This window comes from Pollachius pollachius, assembly GCF_949987615.1.
Source record: "Pollachius pollachius genome assembly, chromosome: 16".
Lineage (NCBI taxonomy): Eukaryota > Metazoa > Chordata > Actinopteri > Gadiformes > Gadidae > Pollachius > Pollachius pollachius.
Genome location: NC_136949.1, coordinates 18520265 through 18548242, shown reverse-complemented (window position 1 = coordinate 18548242; position 27978 = coordinate 18520265). Strand labels below are relative to the sequence as shown.

Here is a 27978-nt window from a genome sequence, read left to right as displayed (position 1 = left end):
GATCAGTCCAGCGCGAGAAGAGGCTTCAAGTTGTCCTCTTGACTGGTAACTTTGTCTGGACGCTTCAGGAGCCCCGCTTCTACCACCGACTGAGACCTGAAGTACAAACAGACAAACCATTGGTGTCTATATCCTAATAATCTATGATATATAGGGTTTTAGTATATACACGTAAACCTCCTAAGATGGCGCAATTTGATTGTTTCGCTATCTCGGGATATTGGGCAATATCCAATGATTGAGATCTCAAACTCGGGATATTGTTTTCATCGCAAAATATCGGTCTCGTCACGCTAATAAAAACAAATAAACCGCTAATAAAAACAAATAAAGAACGGCAAGAAGTGTTATCTTGTTAATTTTGGAGTGTTCACGTGTAGTATATACAAAAATTATCATTCAAACAATTATTCAGGCTCTGTGAATAGCGGGGAATAGCCCCCGAGACCGAAGGTCGCTATTCCCCGCTATCCACTATTCACTTTGCCTTCGGGGAATAATTGTTAAATATGGTTGAGTCAGATATGTATCCAAAATAACCCTTTTTTTTTTTTTTTTACTACGGCAGTGGAGATCTATTTCTGCTACAGGTCCACATATCGCCCTCTACAGGTGGATGCTGTGTTCACAGACAGATTTTGCAGTTCCCATGTCGTAATCTATTCTGAACTGAGCGTGGATAGCAATGTACAAAACACAAGTAAACTATACATATTCATGCATTGTGACATATTCATGTGGATATCCTTTTACAAAGGACAACTAAACAATATTTGTTGTTTGTGGTATACGTAATGTGAATCGTCTCCTGCGAGTTACAACTCACTTCCTGTGACATGCATGTCGCCTTCTACAGGTGTATGTTAGCAAGCAGACCTTTTTTATTTGACGGATCAGCTGCGGTACACATTGGACACAACTCAACGAGATTCACAAATGCGTACAGACAAGTTCACATGTAGCAATCCGTTCTGACAGTGAGTGTGGATATAATTTTATAAGACACAATTAAAAATTTTGCATTTTGATCTTGATTGCAAAGATCAAGTGAAAAATAATTGTTGATCGCGGCACACAAATCGTGAATCGTCTTCTGTGGGATAAGCATTACAAAGTATCAACTATAGGCCTTAAGGCCCAGCCGCAAGAACCACCTATTGGCCTTAAGGCCCCGCCACAAGCACCACCTATAGGCCTTAAGCCCTGACACAAGCAACACCTATAGGCTTTAAGGCCCCGCCACAAGCACCACCTATAGGCCTTAAGCCCTGACACAAGCAACACCTATAAGCTTTAAGGCCCCGCCACAAGCACCACCTATAGGCCTTAAGGCCCTGCCAGAAGCACCACATATAGGCCTTAAGGCCCCACCACAAGCACCACCTATGACTCTTAAGCCCTGACACAAGCACCACCTATAGGCCTTAAGCCCTGACACAAGCGCCACCTATAGGCCTTAAGCCCTGACACAAGCACCACCTATAGGCCTTAAGCCCTGACACAAGCACCACCTATAGGCCTTAAGGCCCCGCCACAACGTGCCTATTCCTTTTGACATTTAATTTTGGATTTTCTGAGGAACCTGCACCCTAGATCAAAGACTCAACCAGGATTTAGGTCAGAACAAATCATACAACCCAGACTTCTTACAGTTTTGTTCATCTGCTTCACCCAAATGCCATGTGAACCTTATTATCATAAAATGTATAAATATAGCAAATAAGTCTGCAAACTTCCAAGGCTAATTTCTCTATCATTATCCACAAGGTGTCCACCGTTGTTGCGAGGGTTCACCCACCTCTTCATGGTCTTTGGGGACAGGTCTTTCTCCAGGTCCTTCTCCAGGTCCTGGACAGACAGCGTGTAGGACTCGGGGCAGTAGTCTGCCTCCTCGTCGTAGGCGTGGTCCAGGAGGGTGCGGGCCCAGGTGCCCATGTCGTAGGGCGGCATCATCCCCCCCAGCTCGGAAGGGAGGATCTCAGGGTGGATGAGCTGGTGGAGGCTGTTGAGGTTGTTGCCATGCAAGAAGATCTGTCCCCGAGGATGCAGGGGGACAAGGGGGGACAGTTGAAATGTAAATATTAACATGCGGTAACAATGACTAATTCGTTTTTCGTAATTTAAACCAAGCATTTAATTTGTGGTATTGCAAAATGTAGAAAGTAAAAAGTAATTTGGAGACACTTTCATCCAAAGTGACTGAGAATGAGTTAAGGAACATTTGTATAATGTGCAGGTAGGGGTTAGGGGTCATCTTACTCTGAGATAGCTACAGACTGTGGACATCGGGGTTTCAACCCAGACTCATTCAGCTGGGAGTCAAACACCGTCCCCACTAGACTGTCCTATCCCTGTTTGTACATTAATAATGCCCCTGTGTCCCTCACCCGCTTCCTGGTCTTGTCCTTGAGGAAGGGCCGTATGACGGTGTACAGGGCGTGGATGTACCATGGCTGGTTCACAAAGTGGATCCCTCCGAACCGGGCGGGAAAACTGTCCTGTTTTAAACAACAAAGTTGATACATCAACAGTGTGATTCATGTTACACACATTAAGACGTATTTGACATGTCCTCAGTTGTATGGCTGTAGCAGGTATCTGAACTTATCTTCACATTGCTTCCTTGGAGGGAGCAATGTGAAGCATGAGGAAAGTTGCAACAATGCAACTTGAACCACTTGCAAGTTGCAACAATGGAGTTACAATCATAAAGGAGTATTGAAATCATTGTGGCAGATAAAAGGGTTATGTAATGTCGCCCTTGACTAATGATAAATTAAAAAAATAATAAACTAACAATAAACTATCACATAATATACTATTAAACCTCAGGGAAAGCCCCATATCTGTATAAATAAACTTTTGACATTTCTTTGACAGTTTTGACATTTCTACAGTTAATTTGTTCATTTGCCTGGTAATTGACGTCATATAGCTACTTATTTGTCTTCCATTTAATTATTGATGATGTATATATTCATACACTTTAACAAAAATATATCTCAATCATTTAATTTGGCACACTCTCTTACTAGATCCCTGAAGCTGCCATGCTATTCCAAGGAGGCAGAACTATATTAATGCAAAAGAAAGACTGCAGATGGGAATTATCTGACTACCTCCAATTGCAGCTGTCTTTCATGTTTGTATATACAGAATGGCTTCTAATCTGACTAGACACACTGTATATCTGTTCACATTGAGGTCACACTGCAGAAATCAGACCTGTATCAGATTCAAGACCACATATGAAAGTGTCCCGAATCAGAATTGCAAAGATCAGATTTAATTTGATTTGTGCTGTTCACACTTAGGGGTCACATGGGGCAGTTTAAAATATTTCTCCTGGCTAAGTGACTGAAAACTCTCAATCACAATCACAATCAATGAACTCACCTAAAATATACTTTTAATATTCAAGCTTTTGGTGTTACGTGATTGGTGGAATTTATCTACTTAGTTACAGCAAGCAACAGTATCTCCAGTCACAGCCAAGCGTGGCAGTTCGCCTGGAGACAGGATGGTGTGAGAGGGACAAGATCCTGAACCAATGGGTGTCCATAGGCAGATCTACCTGTGGGTAAATAAAGTTACAGCAAATAGATGCAATTCGAGGCTGTATCTTGCTTGAATTGCTGCAATTGCCTTGTGAGTCAGATATTCAAGTTTGTGTTTAGCAATTAATATATCTGGCCTTGGCTGAGCAGCAGGTGAGGTCCAGATAGAGGAATGGCCTTAGGGTATTCGAACGCTCCAGCCTAACAGATTCAAGAACAAAGACACTTTTGCTCTCTTCGTTCTTGCAGAAACCAGTTGGAAGTAATGCAAAAACATATCCTCCTCTGGGAAAAGCATTCTGTTCAGATATCAGTTCCTCTTTTATCATTGTTATTCAGTCTATTTCAAATAAAACGGTTTGATTGCGACATTCTCCTCAGGCATCGCCATAGTTCTGAGATTCTGCAGACGGTGCTCCTTGTTCTTTATAACCTAAACATCCTCCCCCCAGCACTTATTAGAAATTATCCTTTGAACGTTTCAATGGGCTGTCAGAGTGCAGGGGAGACAGGATAAGACCTCAGAGATCCGTACTCTGGACACTGGGGGTTGATGCAAGGTGCTAAAAAACTCTTCTGTCAATGTGTGGGGAGGACAGTATTGGTGGAGGGGAGATGGGATTAAAACCATGGCTCTTCATTGATTGGTCCAATTATAAGTGGGTCATCATATTGGGCTCAGTGAAGAACAAGTATGGAATAATAACAAGGATTATTATTCTGTGCTGGTTTGTGGTAACATTTGAGACATTTAGAATGAATATGATAAGTCTCAGACTGATAATTGCATTGGCGAGGAAGCAAATTAATTGAGTATTGTTAACCTGGTAAAAACTAAATTGTATGTAAAAAAGGAAAAAAAGGTAAAAGTCGTCTTCTCTTTCCCTGTCACTAGTCTCACAGAGTCTCAATAACCACTTCACACTGCCCAGCTCACATAAATACAAACAGTACAGTTGAATATTCATATAGCAATGATGAGGAGCCAAATAAATATAGTTCAGCAAAAATCAGCAAAACTTTCCTGTAGCCAAACACCTACATAAAATCATCTGCACTAAGCACCTTTCAGATGACCTTTCCACTGCTATGATGGGGTGAACTGGTAGAGGCTTTTACAGCACTTGGTGAAAAATACATTTTGTGTTGTAGCATAGGCCAAATCTAACATGATAGGCAGATCAGTCAAGCAGTCACAGACAGTCACTGAGTCCTTCAACCTATCACAAATGTCTGGCCAGATGCAGTGTGACTTGTATATAAATTATTAAACAGCCCCTCTCGCTCTCTCTCTCTGAAGGAGGAGGGAAAACTAAAACAGAGTTGGCGGAGTGGAAAAGTTACAGAAGCAAAGTGTCTTCTATAATATAATACAAAGTGTAGCCTGGAGACGTGTGTCTCTTCTGGACAGGGACCCTCCCGTGGGGAGGGGAGCTCAGTGTTCTCTAAGTACTCTACCTGCTTCTGTTCCAAGTGGAACTCTGGTACATAATGTCTGTAAATGCTGAACCTTTCCCCTTCACCGCATCCTGAAATAACATCTGCTCTTTAGGTCTCTGGTGTCGCCTCAACCCATATGCCAAAAGACAAAGGGACAGAATTCAGCGGCATACTGTATCTTCAAAAAACCTTTGGTAGACTTTTGGTCTATAATTTCTGTTGCTCTTTCTAATGCATTTCATTCTCTGTATTGTACAGCACCTTGAGCTGCAATTGAATCCTATAAAAACATACATGGTGCTATGTTGTCTTGTTAGTCTTATTATCATTATTATTTTGCATAGAAAAACATGTAGTGCATCTATAATAATTACACCAATTATAAGTTCCAATTTCTGTGACTGACAATACAGATGATACACACTTCAGCGTTACTATGGCTACTGCAGACAACCTGACCAACAGAGAGGAAGGTGATGTATGTCACTGACTTAATGGGCTCACAAAACCCTAAAGCCTTTTGGAAGTGTAATGCGATCATCCAGGCTTGAACGGGAAACATGCTTCAGACACTGCAACCTTCCAATACTGCAAATGTGCACACATCTTCCTCGGTTCGGCTACAGAAGACACAGTTATTTTCGGGTGTTTAGACGTGTGCACACTGGCTCCTCCAAACCCATTGTCTTTTGTCATTTGCATTGTCTTTTGCAAAAGTATGTGTCAGGTTTAATATGAAACAGAATGAAGATAAAGAGAAAATACAATATACTTTCACTACCATAGAACGAGTTGGAAAATGTGGAGTGTGTGTGGATGATGGCTGGTTTAAGCAGCCTTATGTTGTATTCCAGATGCTTCGGACACAAGCCTTCCAAGTTGCACTTGTGAGGTAATTTCCTGTCTCGTAGCACTCATTGCGTTACCGTTCGTCTTTGTGATTGTGTCATGTCATTGGCTAGTCGTTGTTTATTGTTAGCTTTACATTGTATTGCACTCACGGCAAGACCGTGCAATGTAGTCAAGTGTGTAAGAGCATTTCAAATCTACATTAAAATGACCAACGTGGTACAAATGCAAAACAGCGGAATAAAGTAGCAATGTAGTCAAGTGTGTAAGAGACATTAAATACACTTTATACTTTATTTCTTAGTACAAATAAATTTCTTTACGGGCGCAGCCATTTTTGTTGAGAGTGTCATCACTGAACTCAGTGAACTCTCAGAATTCCGAGGGGGCCCAAACAAAAGGGGGCGTGCCTCAATGAAATTTGAAATTTTCCCCACTTGCAACTCGGAAGGCTGGGGCCTCTATGAATTCTCTTTTTGGCATAGGAAATTTCCTTTCCTAACAAGATGTATTTTGTGGAAGTATTTTGAGGAAAGTTGTTTGAATTAAAAAAATGCTTAGGAAAGGATCCTTTAACCCTCCTTTAGCATAGGCTAATCCTGAGCAACCTTTACGAAAGAAAAGGAGATAGTGGTATCCCATAATCCTTTATGGCGGCAATTTTTAAAGCAACATGGCACCGACAAAGTTTACCGACTCTACGCAGACGCATGAGAGACACGGTAGAGCAGAAGAAGAAAAGAGAAGAAAATACAATTGATAATAATGGATACCAATTCCAGAAACATATTATTTGAATCGAAATGAATTCATTTATTGCTGGTTATCAAGCACACAATATACACTGTAAGAAAAAATATGCAGACTTCACATTTAAGAAAGACTACTGGGGGCAGTTAATTTCAACATCAACATAAGTTTGTTTCACATGTGAATTGGGATTCGAGAGGCCTGAAAAATTCACGTTGGCCAAGTCCGACCTCAGTGATTCTCACTGTTGGCGACAACCTGATTGATATCAATACGACAAGAACACATAGATCGAAAGAGCGCTTGTTGTAGTCCAACTTCGGAAAACTGTAGTTCCACACTAGAGACGCTCTAGAGGTCAGCAATATGTCGCGCAATGGCGTTGGTTAGGAAAAATGGAGTCAAATTCATTTTAAACAGTGCTGTCTTTCCTATGTACGAAAGGAAGCACCTTTTCATCTCTCCTTGACCCGATGACGTTTTCCACACAGGTTCAGGAAAGGGGGCATAAAGGTTAGGAGATTAAGCTATTTGTAGAGGCCCTTGGTGTCCGAGGCATCTGAAACACACCATTACCTGGACCAAATCAGACTGATGGACCCTGGGGCTGGGTGAGGCTGCACACCTGTTGTGCATTGATTACTCCATGCACACAGGTTAAACCATGTGGTTGCAAGCACGTGCAGAACAATAATGACGTTATCTTATTATAAATTAGAGTAGGCCAATGATCAACTGTGCCTTATCTACCAGCAGCTGATTGCAGTGATCAGTCCACAACATGGAACTTGATGAGGCAATGATGAATTAGTAAACACACAATGGTATTTGCATGTATTGACTAGACATCAATGTTTGTTACAGGTAGGAGCTTTTAAAAATGATAGTTTTGAATGTATGGTCAGTTTTGTGCCTGAACGTGTTCATTGAACGAAAGTTCATGAACTCGTTCATATTTTGGGCAAACGTGAACTGAACGTACTGTAGCGACCCTGGTATGTGTACTAGTGAGTGACAGCGCTGTAGTCCAATCACAAGCAGGGTTACTAGGTCCAGCAACATGGGGGCTTGTGATTGGGGGAGGTTGCGCAGTGTGTGTGGGTGTCTTCCTGTGCGAGCTCCGAGTAGGAGTGTGTGAAACGTGGGTGTAGAGCGATACATGTGTGCCTTGTTAAGCTGTTGTAAAGTTTGCGAAGTTCGTGGAATAAAGCCAACCGGCTGTTACACCGGATACCTGCCTCCGCTTCTGGTATGATCGCCACACTGGTGTCAGAAGTGACTTCGGACGTTAAATAAGGATCCGGTCGGGAGCTAGCCTAGCCACAGCAGAAGATTAGCCATCTCGCTAGCTGCACGTTATGGAGGACTTCAGCGGGACAAGAGTGAAGGAGGAGAGGAGAGACGTGGAGGAAGGAGCCTACGGTTGGTCGGGAACCGCCAGCGGGTACGAGAGAGCTGCACGTGAGGCGAAGGAGAGCCGGAGAGAGACGGTGGTGGAAATAGCTCACGAGTCGAGCATGACGCCGTCTTTCACGCGGCGCAGCAACCCTCTCTCTACCGGAGAGAGAGAACAGCGCGAGGTAAACAGCGTTCATCTTCCCGCTTCTGTTACCTCCGTTAAAACACCCAAGTACTCTGGCAGGTCAGACTGGGAGGCTTTTCATGCACAATTTGAGTTGTTAGCTCATGCAGAGGGGTGGTCGACAGAAGCTAAAGCCCTACAGCTAGCACTCTGCCTCACTGACGAAGCGCTGACTTGTCTCCTACTGCTCACCCCCGAAGACAGACACTGTTACACGGCTTTAGTAGGGGCCCTACAGAGGCGTTTTGGACAATGTTTACAACCAGAGCTCCTTCGTAATGAACTAAATAATCGATGCAGAAGGACCGGGGAGCCGTTACGTGTACTGGCCAACGACATAGAGAGTCTGACCAGGCGGGCTTACGCACACATGCCACCGGGGGTACAGAGCGAACTAGCCCGTGACCAGTTCATCCGAGCCCTTTTCCCCTCTGAACTGCGGGTTCAGGTTCAGCTGCAGCACCCACCCCTTACAGTCAGCCTTGGAGATGGCTGCAGAGAGGGAGATCGTATGGGGAGTAGCTGCAGGGAGCAGCGTAAAAGAAAGCCCGCTGGCGGTGAGGACGGCAGCCGGGGGCCCCACAGTGGAGGAGAAACCGGCCTGGGCGGCTGAAATGACCGAACTGATCAGAACTATGTCACTACAGCCCGTACGACGGCCGCGGCCAGGGCCCAGAGTCTGCTGGGAGTGTGGACAGCCAGGGCATTTGGCTAGAGAGTGCCCTAAACAGCGCCCGGCTCAGGGAAACGGCTCCGGGTCCGCGTAGAGGGGAATATGCGGACTCCACCCCCTTCCCCTACCTCCCAGCCAGCCTCCACAGCAGACGATGACACCAGCTTGGTACCTGACATCTTAGTGGGGCGTGCCTCGGTGGGTGAGTCGTGCTATATTTCAGTCACTGTGGAGGGTGTACCATGTCTGGCTCTAGTAGACTCTGGGGCGACAGTTTCCTTGGTGAGACCTGATGTGGTGCCTGGGGGGACCCAGTTGGAGCCGACCGCCAAGTGGCTGCGCACCGTCACCGGGGAACTAGCTCCCCTGACAGGAAAAAGCAGGTTTTCAGTGACTATAGGGGGGTGGGCGGTACGTCACCTGCTATGGATAGCTGCCGTTCAGGAACCCTGTATTCTGGGTTTGGACTTTCTAAAAGCTACAGGATGTGTCCTGGACTTTGGGAGGGGCCTGGTGAGTTTCCGAGGGGGACCAGTCGTCACTATGTTGCCCATAGACACCCTTGTCACACCCCCTGTCAGACTTTTCACACCGGCTGGTGAATCAATAGGGGCAGCTCTCAACATCACCCCGGCCGCGTCCCTCCCTCCTGCCACTCCCACTCGGAGTGTCGGCCCCTCTCTCACCTCGACCCCCCCATCAGGTGCGACCCCCCCCCTCTCACCTTCTCCCCCTCTTCTTACAAAAGCCTCACAGCTGCAGCCCAGAGGAACGGTGGAGGCTGGAGTCAACAGCACCCCTTCAGGGACCACGTCCACCGTACACGCGACCACGTCCCGGTCACTTTCGACCAATACAGAGAGAGAGGGGGAAATATCGGCTGTGAGAGATATATGGAGGAAGAACTGTGGCGGCCTGGACCCTCAACAGCAGGAGGAGCTGTGGCAGCTGTTACTAGAATTCAAAGACAGCTTTGCCATGAGCGACGAGGAGGTGGGGTTGACTCACCTAGTACATCACGACATCGACACGGGGGACGCACGCCCCATCAAGTGCCGGCCTCGCCGCCTCCCCCTGGCTCGTCAAGAGGCTTGCGATGAGGCAGTTCGTAACCTACTGCAGGCAGGCATCATCGAGCCCTCAGACAGCCCCTGGGCCGCCGCCGTTGTCATGGTCCCCAAGAAGGTGAGCGGTTGGAGGCTCTGTCTGGACTACCGGCCGGTGAACGGGATAACCCGGAAAGACTCCTACCCCCTGCCGCGCATAGACGAGTCTCTGGACCTGGTCTCCGGGTCCTCTTGGTTCTCCTCCTTGGACCTCCGCAGCGGCTATTACCAGGTTCCCCTCTCCCCGGAGGCAAGACCCAAAACAGCGTTTTGCACAGGGCGGGGGCTGTGGCAGTTCAAGGTCCTTAGTTTTGGCCTTTGTAATGCCCCGGCCACCTTCGCGAGGTTGATGGACAGGGTGCTGGCCGGGGTCCCCCGGCAACAGTGCCTGGTATACCTCGACGACATCCTGGCTCATGGAAGTTCCTTCGAGACAGCTCTGGGAGCCCTGCGTCAAGTGCTGGAGAGGATAAAGACTGCTGGCCTTAAGCTTCACCCAGAAAAGTGCCACTTCATGCAGCGAGAGGTAACCTTTTTGGGTCACAAGGTGGGAGAGGAGGGCATTGGCACTCTGGGGAACAAGGTGCAGGCTGTCACCGATTGGCCAGCACCCACCAACCAGAAGCAGCTGAAGAGCTTCTTGGGCCTAGCCTCGTACTACAGGAGGTTCGTACGGGGCTTCTCCTGCACCGCTGCCCCCCTGTTTCAGCTGCTACAAAAAGACTGCGACTTTCTCTGGACCGAGCAGTGTCAGGAGGCCTTCACCAGCCTTCAACGGGCTCTGAGCGAAGCCCCGGTTCTTGCCCCAGCTGATCCCTCCTTGCCATTCCTCCTGGATACGGACGCTAGTGGCTCGGGGGTGGGTGGTGTGCTGTCCCAGACTGGCCCCGATGGGGAACGGGTGGTGGCATATTTCAGCCGAGCGTTCAACAAGGCTGAAAGGCGCTACTGTGTCACCCGCAGGGAGCTCTTGGCTGTAGTGCTGTCCATCAGGCATTTCAAGTACTATCTGTGCGGCCCACTGTTCAGAGTGAGGACAGACCACGCGGCTCTCCAGTGGCTCATGACATTCAAAGAGCCAGAGGGACAGGTCGCCAGGTGGATAGAAGAGCTCCAGGCTTTCAACTTCACCGTGGAGCATCGGCCGGGGGCCCGCCACACCAACGCCGATGCCCTGTCACGTCGCCCGTGTGCCGCGGTGGGGTGCCAGTATTGCGAGCGGAGAGAGACTCGTGAGAGAGAACTGCAGGAGGAAAACGGGGGCTGTGCCGCTGTGCGTCGGGTAGAAGAACTCATCTGCCGCGAGCTGTAGATGGTCGACCCAGCTGAATGGAGACAGCAACAGGAGCAGGACCCCGACCTTAAACCTGTGCTACAGTGGGTGGAGGCTCAGCAGCAGCCACCATGGGAGGAAGTGGCAAGGTTCTCAGCAATAACCAAGGGGCTGTGGGCCAAATTCAGGGCTCTGCGGCTGTGTCAGGGGGTACTACAGCGGTACAGGTACTCACTACAGGTACTCACAACCAGCAACAGGAGAACAGAGATGGCAGGTCGTGGTCCCCCATGGCCTGCAAGAGGCAGTGTTGGAGGCCATGCATGGAGCTGCAGGTTCGGGGCACTTTGGAGTGACTAAGACACTTAGACGCCTTCGCCAGAGCTTCTACTGAGGCCAGTGTCGGCGGGACGTAGAGGACTTCTGCCGCCGCTGCGATGCCTGTACAGCACGTAAGGGTCCCCCCGGTCGTTCTCATGCCCCGCTCCAGCAGCATACAGTGGGAGCCCCCATGGAGAGGGTGGCGGTGGATGTAGTAGGGCCGCTGCCTCGCTCCGACAAGGGTAACCGCTATGTACTCTCGGCCATCGACTACTTCACTAAATGGCCCGAAGCTTACGCTATTCCCGATCAGGAGGCAGTGACGGTGGCCGATGCGCTAGTGGAAGGCATGTTCAGCCGTTTTGGAGTGCCGGAGACCATTCACAGCGACCAGGGGAGGAATTTTGAGTCCCGGGTTTTTGCCTCTATGTGTGAGCGCCTAGGGATGCACAAAACCCGCACCACGCCCTTGCACCCTCAGAGCGATGGCTTAGTGGAGCGGTTTCATCGCACGTTGGGCCAGCAGCTGGCCATCATCACGTCACAGCACCAGCGAGATTGGGACGACCACCTACCCCTGGTGCTCATGGCTTGCCGCTCTGCCATGCAGGAAACCACCTCCTGTACGCCCTCTCTTCTCATGCTGGGGAGAGAGCTCCGTACCCCTGCCGAGCTGTCGTTTGGCCGTCCACCAGACTCCCCAGAGGCCCCCCCAGGTCCAGAGTATGCCAGGAGGCTGCAGGACCGCCTGGATTTGGCCCACGCTTTTGCCCGGAAACAGCAGCAGCAAGCTGGGCTGAGGCAGAAGCGTAATTATGACGTGAGGACCCGAGGGAGACATTTTCGGGCTGGGGAACTGGTCTGGGTCTACAGCCCTCAGAGGAAAAAGGGGCGGTGCCCTAAGCTTGAGAGCCAGTGGGTGGGCCCTTGCAAGATACTGGAGAGGTGGGGAGAGGTGGTGTACAGGGTGCAGCTCCCCGGCAGGGGGAGGAGGGTGGCGCTTCATCGAGACCGGTTGGCCCCGTACCGTGGGGGCTCACAGGGGCAAGCAGAGGGGACACCAGCCTCGCCTATTCAGCCTCCCACGTCTCATCCAAATGGCGACGCCTCCATTTCCCGGCCTGGGACGCCAGGACCCCCACCCCCAACTCCGCCAGAGCTCACTCTGAGGCCCCCGTCAGGCCCAGACCCAGCTGAACCACCCCCCTCTCCGTCACAGTCCCCTCCTCACGGGGAGAGCAACTCAGCCCCTGGTCCAGGTGCTCCAGCCCAGGAAGGAGGGCGGCCCCGCCGTCAGAGGAGACCCCCGGGGCATTACAGGGACTTTGAAGACACTCTCTGGGAAGAGGAGTAGTTAGGAGTGAGACCCGAGTTCTTAGAAGGGCAAGAATGCGCCCTGGGCTCACTGGAAGTGATGGCAGTCTGCCCAGATCTTCCTAGTTAGTAAAAGAAATGTTGGACATTAAAAAAAAAAAAAAACATGCACAATTTGAGTTGTTTTATGCTCATGTATTTTTCTGTTCTGTAGTCGCTGTTAGTCTCCTCGAGGGCGAGGATCTTTGTGGTGGGGGGGTAGTGTAGCGACCCTGGTATGTGTACTAGTGAGTGACAGCGCTGTAGTCCAATCACAAGCAGGGTTACTAGGTCCAGCAATATGGGGGCTTGTGATTGGGGGAGGTTGCGCAGTGTGTGTGGGTGTCTTCCTGTGCGAGCTCCGAGTAGGAGTGTGTGAAACGTGGGTGTAGAGCGATACATGTGTGCCTTGTTAAGCTGTTGTAAAGTTTGCGAAGTTCGTGGAATAAAGCCAACCGGCTGTTACACCGGATACCTGCCTCCGCTTCTGGTATGATCGCCACAGTACTGTATTACTGCCTGATGAACGTTACTGTGAACTCGTTCATTCTCGTGTCTGTGAACGGCACGCTCACTCGGTTTAACTTCGTTCAATAGGGGGGTTATTTGTTTATCAACATGGCAGATGCAAGCGCAGAACGCTGTGTTGTTTGACTGGTTGCCATGGTTATCTCTGTGCGGTTGATTTGCAGTTGCGGTGTTGTCAGCTTACTGTTACATTAAACTGTAATCAGAAAACGGTTATATGCTATAGACCCTATAGTATCTGTCCTATAAAGGCTGGGACGAATTTCCAATTATAAATATGAACACTTTATGTTGAAATTATAGACCATCGCGATTCCCAATGAAACAAATGGCGCGTTGATTACTCTTCAAAACGTGTGCTGTTAAATTGTGAAAAATGAATTAAACTGTAATCAGACAAAGTGGTTATATGTTATAGACTCTATAGTGTCTGTGGTATAAAGACTGAGACAAATTGCAAATTATAAATATGTACAATCCATAACGTTAGCTCTCTGGCTCTTAGCTCAGCGGACTAGAATACCCCTTAGAATCATTGCTTGTTGGCCGGAAACGGAAAGGGGGGCTGTTTGGTTGTAGTCTTTTCACTTGGTTCTCCATCTCAACAGTAGGGCTAGAACCGAGCGAAAAGACTACAACCAAACGTGAACACCCCCCACCCCCCTCTTCCGTTTCCGGCCAACGAGCAATGAGTCTTCCAACAGAAATCAATGGGATTTACTAAATGCGTAAATGTGCAATAAAAAACGATAGAAACCGTATTTGCTACGATACTTGATTCAACTACTCTATTTCATCCTAGACAAACCACAATGGGGGCTCAATGTTCAAAATACCGGAAAAAAAAAAATAATAGCTCACAGCAACATATTGAAAAAAAGAACTATGAACTAGTTCATTTTTTGGAGTTCAAAATTAGTTCTAGTTCATTTAAAAATTTGTGACCTGAACTTTGAACTAGTTCACGTAGAAAGTGAACTTTCCCAACAGTGTGTATGGTGTAGGGCTATGGAGCCATTATTCTGTCATAAAGTGTCAAAGTCTTGTAAGTCTGTGTTTGAAAACTCAACACCTTGTAAAAACGGTTTTGCAACACTGAAAAAGGAGATTATAGCCTGAAAAAAACATCTGCAAACATGATTTTGTGTTCTATTTTATCTACTTCATCATTTTCCCCAACACATTTTCAGAGTTAGAATGTTTTTTACAAACACATTTTCAAACTTTACAATTTCTCACCAGCGCATCGGCAGAGTTTCAAATCTGGCACTTTTCTAACAGTGTATTACTTTGTTTCCCGGTTTTGAAACATTGTAAATGGGATACTGCAAACAGGTGTTCATACATTGAGAAATAAGTTTTGAAAGGTTGAATATTTATTTTTAAAAACTTGTAAAGGTGTAAATTTACACCATTGAGATGAATTTTTTCAGAACTGACTTTTCAGCACTGACTGTTCAGAGATTTGACCACACATCACACAGCTTGTGAGTCACGTGTTCTGTCGCTGTTTCGTTCTGAAACTCCTGACAGTCAAAGGTCTGAAAACAGTGATCTGAAAAAAGGAAAGAAAAAAAAACATTCCTGGGGGCGAGACCATTTTGCTCTAAACCTATTGGTTGCCGTCTGCTGACGTACAGTCCAATCACATGTGCCGTGGACCAGGCTGTGCGGGATTGACAGTGCTCTGCCGAAGACAAGAATAACAAGCGACTTGCGCGGTTGATTTTGTTGTCTATTTTCTGGAACCATGGCTGTTTCCCAAAGTGAAGGCTGCAGCCTTGCTAGGACACTTCCTTGCTAGTCGCATCCTATGGAGATGAGACTAGAGTGCTGGCTTGAGTGCTGCCTAGCGTTTGTAACGTTCAGACTTTGGAACGACTTGCTAGTGTGGAAGCGCTTCCGCCTCCGCTTTTTAATACTGCGTTTCCGCTTGTAAACACATGTGCGCTTATGAATAAAACATGGGGGCAATCAAGCTGATCGATATTAATTTGCTGTGGTGTGAGCTGGAGGAGGACTCTGAACGACTTTATCGGCGGAGGGTTGAACGGAGGAGCCGACGGCTCTATTGTCGGTGTCTGCCATCAGAATGTCGGGGGATGTGAGCTTTGAAAGTCTTTATGTCTGAATTGTATTGTATTGAATTGTTGCATTGAGAATAGTGCTGCTTCTCATGTGTTTTTGTTGGGGCAACGCATATTCTAACTCATATTCTAATTGAACATGATGGTCTAGCTGATGGTTTATCAAAATCAGAGTTTAAGCTTCATAAGTTTGCGCACATTTTTTCTGACAGCTAGCCCAGTCAAGTGTCACACATTTAAATCCCTCTGTCAACGCCCCCTTGCTTCTCTTTGGGCTGGATGAGTTAGAACCATACAGCTATTATTGCCATATTGGGGTGGGGGAAGGCTATTCTTATGACAAGTCTGTTCTTATGACAAACTCTCAAAGAATAATACATGCATGCATGAAAAAAATATCTATATTATTTACCTATCTATCTATATTTACTCTGTATCTGTTGTTGCAGGCCAGGCATTACTGCCAAATAGATGCCACCGTGCCGGTGCTGCAGCGCTTCTTCCAGGGAGAGGTCATCCGCCCTGATTTCAGGCTATCCAGGTCCTCCTCTGGGACCTCCAAAAGGAGCGAAAGCATGGATGGGGACCGACCATGGAGACCCTGGTCTTTTTGTTTTGGATAGCTACTGGCGCAGCCTATCGGGTTGTGTCAAAAGCTTTTGGCATACCAATGTCATCTGTCCATCAAATGGTGCACAGCATTGCGGAGGAGGTGGTAGCTGTCCGGGGCAGTTTCATCAAGCTGCCATAAAATGATGAGGAGATCAAGGCCATGGGGGAAGGGTTTGCCCTGCTGGCAGGGCACCCTGCTTTCGCTAAAGCAGCTGGGGCCATCAACGGGTCTCACATCCGAATTAAATGTCCTGGCGGCCCTGATGGTCAAGACTACCTGAACAGTAAGCTGTATCCATCCATGGTGCTGCAGGCAGTCTGTGACCATCAGGGTCGCTTCATTGACACCTGGATGCACATCTTCCCAGGAAGCGTGCATGATGCACGCATCCTTCGATATAGGTCAATTTACCTGGCAGACAATTACCCTCCACCAGGCTATTTCACCTTGGGTGATGGTGGCTATCCATGCCTTACACAGCCGATGGCCCTTATCACAGCATATAAGCGGCCACTCAGAGGCATGGCAGAGCAAAGGTTTAATAATCATCACTCGGGCCCGCTCAATTGTTGAGCGTGCCTTTGGGATGATGAAAACCCGCTTCAAGTGCATCTTTTTAGAGGCACTTGAAGTACATAGTGAGTTTGTTCCAAAGGTATATGTAATTCCATAATTATCCATATTTGTCTGTTTAACTTTGTCTACTTATTGTACATCATAATTGTAAAAACTTTTTTATGGATGAATCTAATTATTGGGGGCAATGACCTCCCAGACAGTGGAGGATGGGTCCATGGAGGGAGGCCAATGCCATTACCATTCTTGAAGTGGCTCCACAGGACCACGACTACTTAGTTCTGATAAATATGATATATTTGACAACCAACATAGGGATGTCATCTGACCGTGTCACAGATTCAGTACTAACCTAAAGATCTCCGTTCTTTCCACAGCCTGTGACCGGACCAAGATTCCACCTCATTTAAACATTGGAAGAACCGAATGGACATTTGCCTGCAACATACATTTTTTTGATATTTTTAAATCACTTTTGTCTGTTATGAATGCAGACGTGTCTCCCTCTCATGGAGCCTCTTTTGAGGAAATAACAAAAGCTTTGTTGCGGTTGATCGAATCCTCTTTATTAAAAAAAATTCAAAAATGAAAAAAAAACTAAGTGAAATTTTCTGAGATGCTGTCATCTTGTTTCTCACCTTATATTTACTTTTAAGGTTATCCCACTTTTTTTTGGCCTGCGCTGGGGTCACCCGTGTTAACTCCATTTGTTCAATCAAAGTGCTATGAACACATAAGTAAATTATATAAGTTAGAATTTTATACGTTCATTACAAATTATAAACATTGCAAAATGATCGGTGGTGCATTTATTTAACAACATTGGATCCCGCAAGAGCTTCTCACCGATAGCCATTAATGGCAGTATCCCTTCCACCGGTAAACAAATGTTTTTGCGCCACCCTCAGGCGCACAAAAGGCTGACCCTAAAAAAAAAGAAATTAAACACAAACATAAAAACCCGGTCAAGAAGAACTATAACATGGTGTCAGAAGTCGGTCCAGTTCGTCAGTTTGCCGAAGTAGAAAAACACCGGAGTTTTGCTTGCTAAAAGTTGTGCTAGCGGTAGCATCCCTCAAAGAGTAAGAGACGCAGGGAGACAGGCAGTGTTGACAGGCAACCTGGGAGAAAACTGGAGAAGATGGAAACAGCGCTTCCAAATCTACATGACCGCGAGTGGTGCAGAGGGTAAGGATGAAAAGATCAAAGTTGTCATCTTACTGCACGCACCAGGAGAGGAGGCTCGCGAAGTGTATAATACACTCAGCCTTCCAGAAGAAAAGACTGTGAATGATATCCTCACGGCTTTTGAAGAAGAATACAGTGTTTGAAAGTTTTGGGCGCACCCTATGACAGCCTCTGTCTCCATTGATAAATATGTGACGGAGCCCCGATTAAACACAAACATAAAAACCCAAGGCTACGCCAGTCATACACGGCTGCAGAAAAATATCACTGGCCGTGATGGACAAACTCAGAGACAATCTTGATGACCTGCTACAAGCAGATTTGATTGCACAGGTGACTCAGCCAACACCATGGGTAAATAGCCTTGTAGTCACAGAAAAGAAAGATAAGAAGAAATTGAGGGTTTGCTTGGACCCCACTGATCTCAAAAGCAGTACTAAGACAGCACTACTCCATCCCCACAACAGATGATGCTTTGTGCAAACTTGCTGGTAAGAAGATATTCACAGTGCTGGATGAGAAGGACAGCTACTGGCAAGTAATGCTTGACAAGGAGTCATCGCTGCTCTGCACATTTAACTAACCGTGTGGGAGATATAGGTTCAAACGTTTGCCGTTTGGAATCAAGTCAGCCAGCGAAGTTTTTCAACAGAGCAACTGTGAAGCATTCGGTGACATACAAGGAGTACACATCATAGCTGACGATATGATCATTGCTGCAGCTACAGAATAGGAACATGATGAGATAATACAGAAAGTGATGACCAGAGCAAAAGAAGCAAATGTGAAATTCAACAAAGAGAAAGTACAGTACGAGGTGAGCAGTGTCAACTACATGGGCCACGTCGTCACTTCAGAGGGTGTGAAAGCAGATGAGACAAAAGCTAAAGCCATAGCTGAGATGCCTCCACCCACTGACAGAGCAGGACTACAGCGGATGCTAGGCATGACAAAATACCTTGCGCAGTACATCCCAGGCGAGGACACCATAACAGCGCCGCTGAGACAGCTGCTCAGGAAGGACAATATGTTGGCAGTGGCAACACGAACATGACAAAAGCAGTCAAAAAAATGAAAGATGCTCTCACAAATGCTCCTGTGCTCAGATTCTCCGACCCACAGAAACAGCTCGTCATACAAGCTGATGCGTCTAAGGACGGCCTAGGAGCATGCCTCTTACAAGATGACCACCCAATAGCGTACACGTCAAGGGCACTGACAGAGACAGAAAAGAACTATGCACAAATTGAGAAGGAGCTTTTAGCCATAGTTTTCTCTGTCAAGAAGTTCCACCAGTATGTATATGGGGTGTTGTTCAGTCAAACCACAACCCATTGGAAAACATCCTGAGAAAGCCACTTGGAACAGCTCCTTCTAGGCTGCAGAGAATGCTGCTTCAGCTACAGTGATATGACTTAAATGTCACCTACATACCAGGGAGAGAGCTACTGATTGCAGACACACTCTCAAGAGCTGTACTACACGAGCGACACATGGCTGCAGATGATGACACAGATGAGAGAGTTGTCTATGCTTTGGAACCAACAGACGCCTTGAGTACAGAGGCTCTAGAGCAGCTCAAGAGCGAAACAAAGAAAGACAAGACACTGCAGCTATTGCATGACACACAGACTTGGTTGGCCCCGACTCAGAAAACAAGTAGACTCTAGACTGATACAATATTGGCCAATCAGACTGTCAGAGAGGGAGTAATGTTTGCAGCAGACAGGATAATCCTACCAACAACCATGAGATCGGAGATGCTGCAGAGGCTGCATGTAGCTCATCAAGGGATACAGCGGACTAAAGCACTGGCCAGGAAACACTGGTACTGGCCGGGTATGACGAGAGACATAGAACAGATGGTCGGGACGTGTGGAGCATGCCAGTTCCAGCCCAGGAACCAGAAGGAGCAACTGAACTCACACGACATCCCTGAGCTTCCTTGGCTTAAAGTGGGCATCGACATCTTTGAAATAAAAGGTCAGTCATTTCTGCTGATAGTGGACTACCTCTCAAAATACCCAGAGGTACTGAACATTAAAGAAAAAACAACACACACTGTCATCAACAAGATGAAATCGGTCTTCTCACGAATCGGAATACCAAAAGAGATTGTGTGTGACCATGTTCCATTTGCAAGTCAGGAAATTGGAAGCTTTGCAGACCCATGGGGCATAAAACTCCCAGAAAAAACTCACAGCAGAATGAACAGTGAAGACGGTGAAACACGTGCTGAAGAGAGCACAACAAACAAACACCAACCCCCATCTCACACTTCTCACCCTGAGGAACACACCTGTGACAGGCATGGAGTACTCCCCAGCACAGATGCTCATGGGCCGAGTCCTTAGAAGCACTCTACCGACCTCCAGCACTATTCTCCAGCCTGCCATACCTAAAGATGCACACTCAACTCTCCAAAATCTGCAAACAAGGCAGACTACAACAGAGGAGCAAAGTGGCTTCCAGAGCTGCACCCTGGGAGTACTGTTCACATGGAGACACTGCATGGTTGGCATCCAGCTGTGGTCACTGCACAAAGGGACGAGCCATGGTCCTATGACATAGTGACGTCTTCTGGTCAGCACTACAGACAGCAGCAGGCGCCCAACACAGCACATGGCACCCAGATGAACTCAGGAACAGACTCATTAGATGATGAGCAAGTCAGTACACCAGATGCAGGTACAGCAGATAGTGATGACGTCGAGTTCTCATCCACGTCACAGCCAGCTCAGACCAGATTTGGACGACTTGTTCGACCACCTGAGAGGTAAAGGGACTTTGTGATGAACCGGCGGTAATGGTCATGCCCTAGCTGACCTATCCTGTTTGTTTAAAAGAAAAAAAAAAGAAAAAAGAGGTGTATGTTAAAGGAATTGTTAATAGAACAAATGATAAATGTTTAAGGTACTGTTAATAAATGTAAAAGATAAATAATAAGGAAAGAAATGTTATTTTCCTGTTCTTAGCTGAGAGTTTAAAGGCATGTCACTGTAGACAGGCCAAGATACTCTTAGACATTGATGATTTGTACTAACAGAAGCTACACGCACATGTGTTTTGTTAATGCATATCTATAAGTTCAGTAGTGGCAGTAATAAGACACACAGTTCAGTTATAAAGAGAAGTTTATTACAATAAGAGTGAAGTGTAGTGCATACAATATAGAATAAAATTGCTCACCTGTCTCCCAGCCATGGTTCCAGAAAATAGACAACAAAATCAACCGCGCAAGTCGCTTGTTATTCTTGTCATCGGCAGAGCACTGTCAATCTCATTAGTATCACATGTACCGTTCACAAGCCTGGTCAACGTTACATGTGATTGTACTGTACGTCAGCAGACGGCAACCAATAGGTTTAGAGCAAAATGGTCCCGCCCCCAGGAACGTCTTTTTTCTTTTCCTTTTTTCAGATCAACGTTTTCAGACCTTTGACTGTCAGGAGCAGAGGTCAAAACGCGCTACATTTACTCTGTTACAAATACTTGAGTAACTTTTTGGATAAATTGTAACTTTAGGAGTAGTTTTATTGCAACAAACTTTTACTTAAGTATATATTTGAAGAAAGAACGGTACTTTTACGCCGTTCCATTTGGCTACGTGACGGTCGTTACTTTCTTTTTTTATATCGTTTTTTTTTTACATGCAAGATCTATTTCTCTCCCCGAGGGACGTCTTCGGCCTATATTTCTATCACGTGACTATTATAACCAATAAAAACCCGAAAAAATGATCTTGCCAATCAAATGCAGCCACTTGAGTCACATGACAAGTGTTGTCACAGTAACAATCACACAAACTCACACACTAACAATCACACACTCACAATCACAGAAACACTGTTCTTCTGTGATACACCTTTCCTGTTCTCCCAGTACTTACTTTGCATGCCCTGAGTCTGGGTGTGTTGAGATTCTGAGTGGTCTCTTTTTTCAGCCTCTGTAGTTTCATAAGTTAAGTGAGTTTGCCAGCAGGTTTTGATGTGTATTCAATTTCAAGTTTTGGTGTTTTACATTTTTTGGGCTGAACACAACCCAGATCATTTTGTCAGGGCCTGTGACATATTGTAACCAAGGAATTGGTTTGAAAATGTTTATGTGCAAAATAATTGCAACAGTGTTATAAGTGTATTGGTTTTAATTTATATAATTTTGGATAAACCTAATTTATTATAATTTTATTTAGAGGTTGATGTACTTCTGTATTTTGCAAAGAATTAATTTATTATTGTTTTAGTTCAAGGGTTATTATTTTTTATTTTTAAAGACATTTATTGTTTTATCTAAATTTAAATTTTATTTAAATTAAAGATTTTTATTTGAACATTGCTGTTTTATATGTTGTTCGTGTCTATTTTGTACCGTTTGTGTTGCTCTGTATACTTCAAAAATAAAACTGGACAAACTCAGTACTTTTCTTTTTTCAGTAGTCTTTTCACTGCATACTTTTTTACTCTTACTTGAGTAATTATTTTTATGAATATTTTTACTTCTACTTGAATATTTATAGTCTTAAAGTAACAGTACTTTTACTTGAGAACATTTTTTGGCTACTCTACCCACCACTGGTCAGGAGTTTCAGAACGAAACAGCGACAGAACATTGCCAATAATCACGTGACTCACAATCTTGCGCCTGTGTGGTCAAATCTCTGAAAAGTCAGTGCTGAAAAGTCAGTTCTGAAAAAATACATTGCAATGGTGTAAAAACCTTTACAAGCTTTTAAAAATAAATATTCAACCTTTCAAAATGTATTTCTCAATGTATGAACACCTGTTTGCAGAATCCCATTTACAAGGTTTCAAAACCGGGAAACAAAGTAATACACTGTTAGAACAGTGCCAGATTTAAAACTCTGCTAAAGGGCTGGTGAAAAATTTTAAACTTTGAAAATATGTTTGTTAAAAAAATGTAACTCTGAAAATGTGTTGGTGAAATTGATGAAGAAGATAAAATAGAACACAAAATCATGTTTGCAGATGTTTGAATTTTTTTACAGGCTATAATCCCTGTTTTCAGTGTTGCAACATTTTTTTTACAAGGTGTTGAGTTTTCAAACACAGACTTACAAGCCTATGAAACTTTTTCCTTTAGGTTTGAATTATGACATGATACTGGCTCCATACAGGGCCTAATGAGTGGTAGTGAAATTTATCAGCATGGGTGTGAATCTTAGATTTGATATGTATCCTCACGCCTGCTTGTTACAGGATAATATGGACATGGATTTGCTTGTATTATTGTAATGGCATAAGACAAGCTGAGTTAAGGAATCAATAGAGAAAGAGGGTGAGAGAGAAAGAAAGGGAGAGAGACTTTGAATTATAGAGCAGACAATGAGCTTTGATAAATCACCTCCATCACAATCCAAACAGAAAAATCCAAATCAATGACCGTCTCCACCACCAGTATCTTATATCTACATGAGTGTGGGGGTAGCAGTAGCTCAGGAGGTAGAGTGGGTTGGCTGGAAACAGCAAGGTTGTTAGGTTGATCCCTGACTCCTAGCTGAGTGTTGAGCACTCTATAAATGTAGTCCATTTACCATTTACCATGGACACGCACACAAACACGGGACAACAATTATCATTGTTATCCATTGGTGTCCGAACTACCATAAAAAAAGATGAGGTACTTGTGGTTCCTGGAGCCAGGGTCGTAGGCGTTGCAGGAGATGGGTCTCGACTGAAAACAAGCTGATGAGCGGAACTACGACCAACGATACGGCTGAGCATCGACTGGAAGGGACAAATACAGCTCACCAAAGAGGTGATGTCTTTCCATCAGGCTGTTATTGCTACGTCTGCCCAAACCTACATCTTGTCACTCTCAAATGACTCTCCAAAACAGTATACCTAGTGTCAGGGGCATCACAAGCAATTGAAAACATTCGGGGTTGCATCCCAGAAGTTAGAGTCCTTTTAAGATGGGGGCTTGGGGGTTTCTCGGAGAAAATTTGAAATTGGGCTGATGAACATTCAATTGTAACGGAGTTTGAGAGGGATCGTCATATCTGACTCACGTCGGGGCAGGCCTTGGCCGTGGCCCCACTAGTGTCTAGTGGAGACGGGCTCCATTCTGTGGGGACAGGGCCCCACAAGTGTCTGGTGGAGACGGGCTCCACTCTGTAGGGACGGGGCCCCACTAGTGTCTGCTAGAGGCTCCACTCTGTAGGGACAGGGCCCCACTAGTGTCTGGTAGAGGCTCAAATCTGTGAGGACAGGGCCCCACTAGTGTCTGGTAGAGACTCCAGTCTGTGGGGACAGGGCCCCACTAGTGTCTAGTAGAGGCTCCACTCTGTGGGGACAGGGCCCCACTAGTGTCTGCTAAAGGCTCCACTCTGTGAGGACAGGGCCCCACTAGTGTCTGGTAGAGGCTCCACTCTGTGGGGACAGGGACCCACTAGTGTCTGGTGGAGGCTCCACTCTGTGGGGACAGGGCCCCACTAGTGTCTGGTGGAGGCTCCACTCTGTGGGGACAGGGCCCCACTAGTGTCTGGTGGAGGCTCCACTCTGTGAGGACAGGGCCCCACTAGTGTCTGGTAGAGGCTCCACTCTGTGAGGACAGGGCCCCACTAGTGTCTGGTAGAGGCTCCACTCTGTGAGGACAGGGCCCCACTAGTGTCTGGTGGAGACGGGCTTCACTCTGTGTGGACGGGGCCCCACTAGTGTCTGGTGGAGGCTTCACTCTGTAGGGACGGGGCCCCACTAGTGTCTGGTGGAGGCTCCACTCTGTAGGGACAGGGCCCCACTAGTGTCTGGTAGAGGCTCCACTCTGTGGGGACAGGGCCCCACTAGTGTCTGGTGGAGGCTCAACTCTGTGGGGACAGGGCCCCACTAGTGTCTGGTGGAGACGGGCTTCACTCTGTGTGGACGGGGCCCCACTAGTGTCTGGTGGAGGCTTCACTCTGTAGGGACGGGGCCCGTCTAGTGTCTGGTGGAGGCTCCCCTCTGTGGGGACAGGGCCCCACTAGTGTCTGGTAGAGGCTCCACTCTGTGGGGACAGGGCCCCACTAGTGTCTGGTGGAGGCTCAACTCTGTGGGGACAGGGCCCCACTAGTGTCTGGTGGAGGCTCCACTCTGTGGGGACAGGGCCCCACTAGTGTCCGGTGGAGACGGGCTCCACTCTGTGGAAGCTCCACTCTTGTATGTCTGACTGATGGAAATAATCCGACATGTTTGTTGTTGTTTGCCTGTGCGAGATGAGAGTTAACGTGAGCAGATCAGAGCACACTTTTGCGTTGTTAACCCTTTAGACGGAAACGCAGCGGTGGAGCGTTTTTAAGATTTCCACTCTGGAGGGTGGTTTCACTTTTTTTTAAGCCCCGAAAACGCTGTTGCCGTCCAAACGAAAGGCACATCTGAAACAAATATTTGGTCGTTTTCACTTGCAAGTGTCATCGTCTAAACAGGGCGTAAGGCACAAGAAGCTGAAACTGCAGGAAAACCTAAACTCAACAACATGTGAAACAGCCTCGTGGGCGGTCCCTGACTCCCTGGGCTCCAATGTAGCCAGGCGCAGCCTGGCCCTCAGCATGCTCATCACCACACAGGGCTAATCAAGCCAGGGGCCACAAATGCGGCACAGCTCAGAGCTGTTTTTAACACTAGCTTCAAATCCAGAACCCAGGGGGTTTTAGAGGGCAGGGCCGGGTAAAAGAAGATGGGACAGGGGCCGGAGTGTCCTGCTATTTTCATGTGAAGGGTTCTGAGTTTTTCTGTTGCTTAGTGCTTTGGGGGATATAATTGATGGTCTACTGTCTCTGGGACCTGAAACAACTTGAATGTTTGTCTTCTTTATCCATACAATTAAATCAATCCATGATCATCACCACCTATCCATCAATGTATCATCCATCCATCATCCATCCTCCATCATCCATCCATCCATCCATCCATCCATCCATCCATCATCCATCCATCCATCCATCCATCCATCCATCATCCATCCATCCACCTTCCCTCATCTTTACATCATCCATCCATTATCCATCATCTAAACATCATCCATCCATCGTCCATCATCGGCTCATCCATCCACCATCCATCCATCATCCATCCCCCCATTCATTGTATGTACATGCTCGTTTTGGTCAGTGAAACGTTGTCCTCTATTATCTATATGAATTGATTTGACTTCAAATTCATTGTATAAAATACATGGTCAACTGCTAAGAGTAAATGTATTACTTTATTTATTATTATATATTACATTATATTATATTATATTATTGTATAACTTATTTTCTGTCACTGCTCTGCTGCCCTTTGAACCACTCACTGATTCTGCACAGTGCTTTACTGACCGGTCCGTCACGGTCTGAGTGATCCTTACATGGCTGTTGTCACGCATCCGATTGAATCAAATGGCAGATCCTTTGAAAGGATGTTTACTGTTAACTTATCATACTTCATTCCTTGTGATTAGCAGTATTAGGACTGATTAGACTTCATCTCTGCAATTCTCCATTAATGGAGGAAATTATTTTGACCGATAATAAAAGTAAATATACCATACCATTAATTTCTCTACCCTGATCTTTCAGCTATAAAAGTCAGTTTCATCATTGGAGTCCACATTCAAATTTAGTGTTTTAGTTTATGTGGGTACATACTATGTGTTTAGAATGTGTTTTTGTTCCTGTATTTAGATTAGGATTAGTATACCGGCTTTTAAAAATATGGAAATTCTGGCATATTAAATGTGTTGACTCAGACTTCCACAGATACGTATACAACAGCCTACCTGCAGGCCCTCAATGGCCAGCCGCAGCATACTGGGCGTGAGCCTGGAGGCCTGCTTGAATGTGAAGTTGCTCCAGTCGATGATGAGGATGAAGCCGTTGACCTGTAGCTCTGGGTCTTCGATCATAGTTTCTAACGACAGCAGGATAGCTCTCAGTATGTCCACAAACGTGTACCTAAAGAGAGAGAGCGAGACAAGAGAGTGGACTATTAGTACGGGTACTGCTACCGAGAGTAGAGTGTGGTGCTGAAAGGACAGCTCCGGACCTCCTGCTCCACAACACACAGCAGAAGACCATGACATCCCCACCTCCATGGTGTCTGGTGTTACCTGCTCTGATCCCCTCCTCCATGGTGACTGGTGTTACCTGCTCTGTGATGTCACCTGCATGTTGAATGGTGTTACATTCTCTGATCCCAGTGCACGTTGAGTGGTGTTACCTGCTCTGATGGCCCCCTCCATGTTGATGGGGTTACTGCTCTGGTCCCCCCCTCCATGTTGATGGTGTTACTGCTCTGGTCCCAGTCCCTCCTCAATGCTGAATGCTGTAACTTGCTCTGATCCCTACCTCAATGCTGAATGGTGTTACCTGCTCTGATCCCAGTCCAACCTCCATGGTGAATGGTGTTACCTGCTCTGGTCCCAGTTGGCGGCGAACAGCAGCAGGATCCTCCTGCCGTACTTGTCCAGGTTGGACAGCACGCCGGGGAAGCCATCTTTCAGGGCCTGTTTGATGCCTGGGTCTGTGGGCTTCAGGTTCTTGAACATGTCCAAGTTTTGTTGCCTGTACTCAAAGTATTGAGCCAACAGGCGAAACGCCTCGAAATGGTTGAATTTCCTTGCTCGGAGGAACCTCAGGATGAAAGCGTCTTCTGTCCTGAGGAACCCGATGTCCGGGCGGGTGATGATCATGTCCCGGACCTCCTGGATGTCCTGGTGCAATGTGTCGGGGTTCTCCTTGAGCTCCACCTTGGCCTTCTCCAGGGTCTCTGGGGACAGGCCGGCCTGGAGGTGGGTCATGGTAAAAAAAATGGTGGCCCCACAATGGAACCTAATGCGGTCAGCTCCGATGGGATGTATTATTGAACATTGGTCGGCCAAAGAGGAAAGCTATGTTAACGCAACAGGACCTGGATGAGTCAATCCCAACAAAAGGCTTAACTTGAGTTGTCAATACCACTAGGCCTGTACACAGGAAACCACTGATTCAAAAGTAGCTGTAGGCCATGTATGACGTTCACTTTATGGGCAACAACAATATAAGTCAAGAATAAGAAACGACGTTTTTTCTCTCTTCACCAAAATGTATGCGAACTGCACCAATACTTCTT

The 27978-nt window shown here is 46.5% G+C and overlaps 1 protein-coding gene across 1 annotated transcript; it reads right to left on the bottom strand.

Moving 5' to 3' along the window:
- Window positions 1-2: 2 nt before the first annotated feature.
- Window positions 3-27667, bottom strand: clvs2 (clavesin 2; the record flags this gene model as incomplete). The annotated part of the gene is made up of 5 exons (XM_079753550.1): window positions 3-96; window positions 1799-2031; window positions 2388-2498; window positions 26648-26822; window positions 27279-27667. 5 exons carry the CDS (start codon window positions 27665-27667, stop codon window positions 3-5), a joined length of 1002 nt encoding a protein of 333 aa, XP_079609676.1.
- Window positions 27668-27978: the final 311 nt, after the last annotated feature.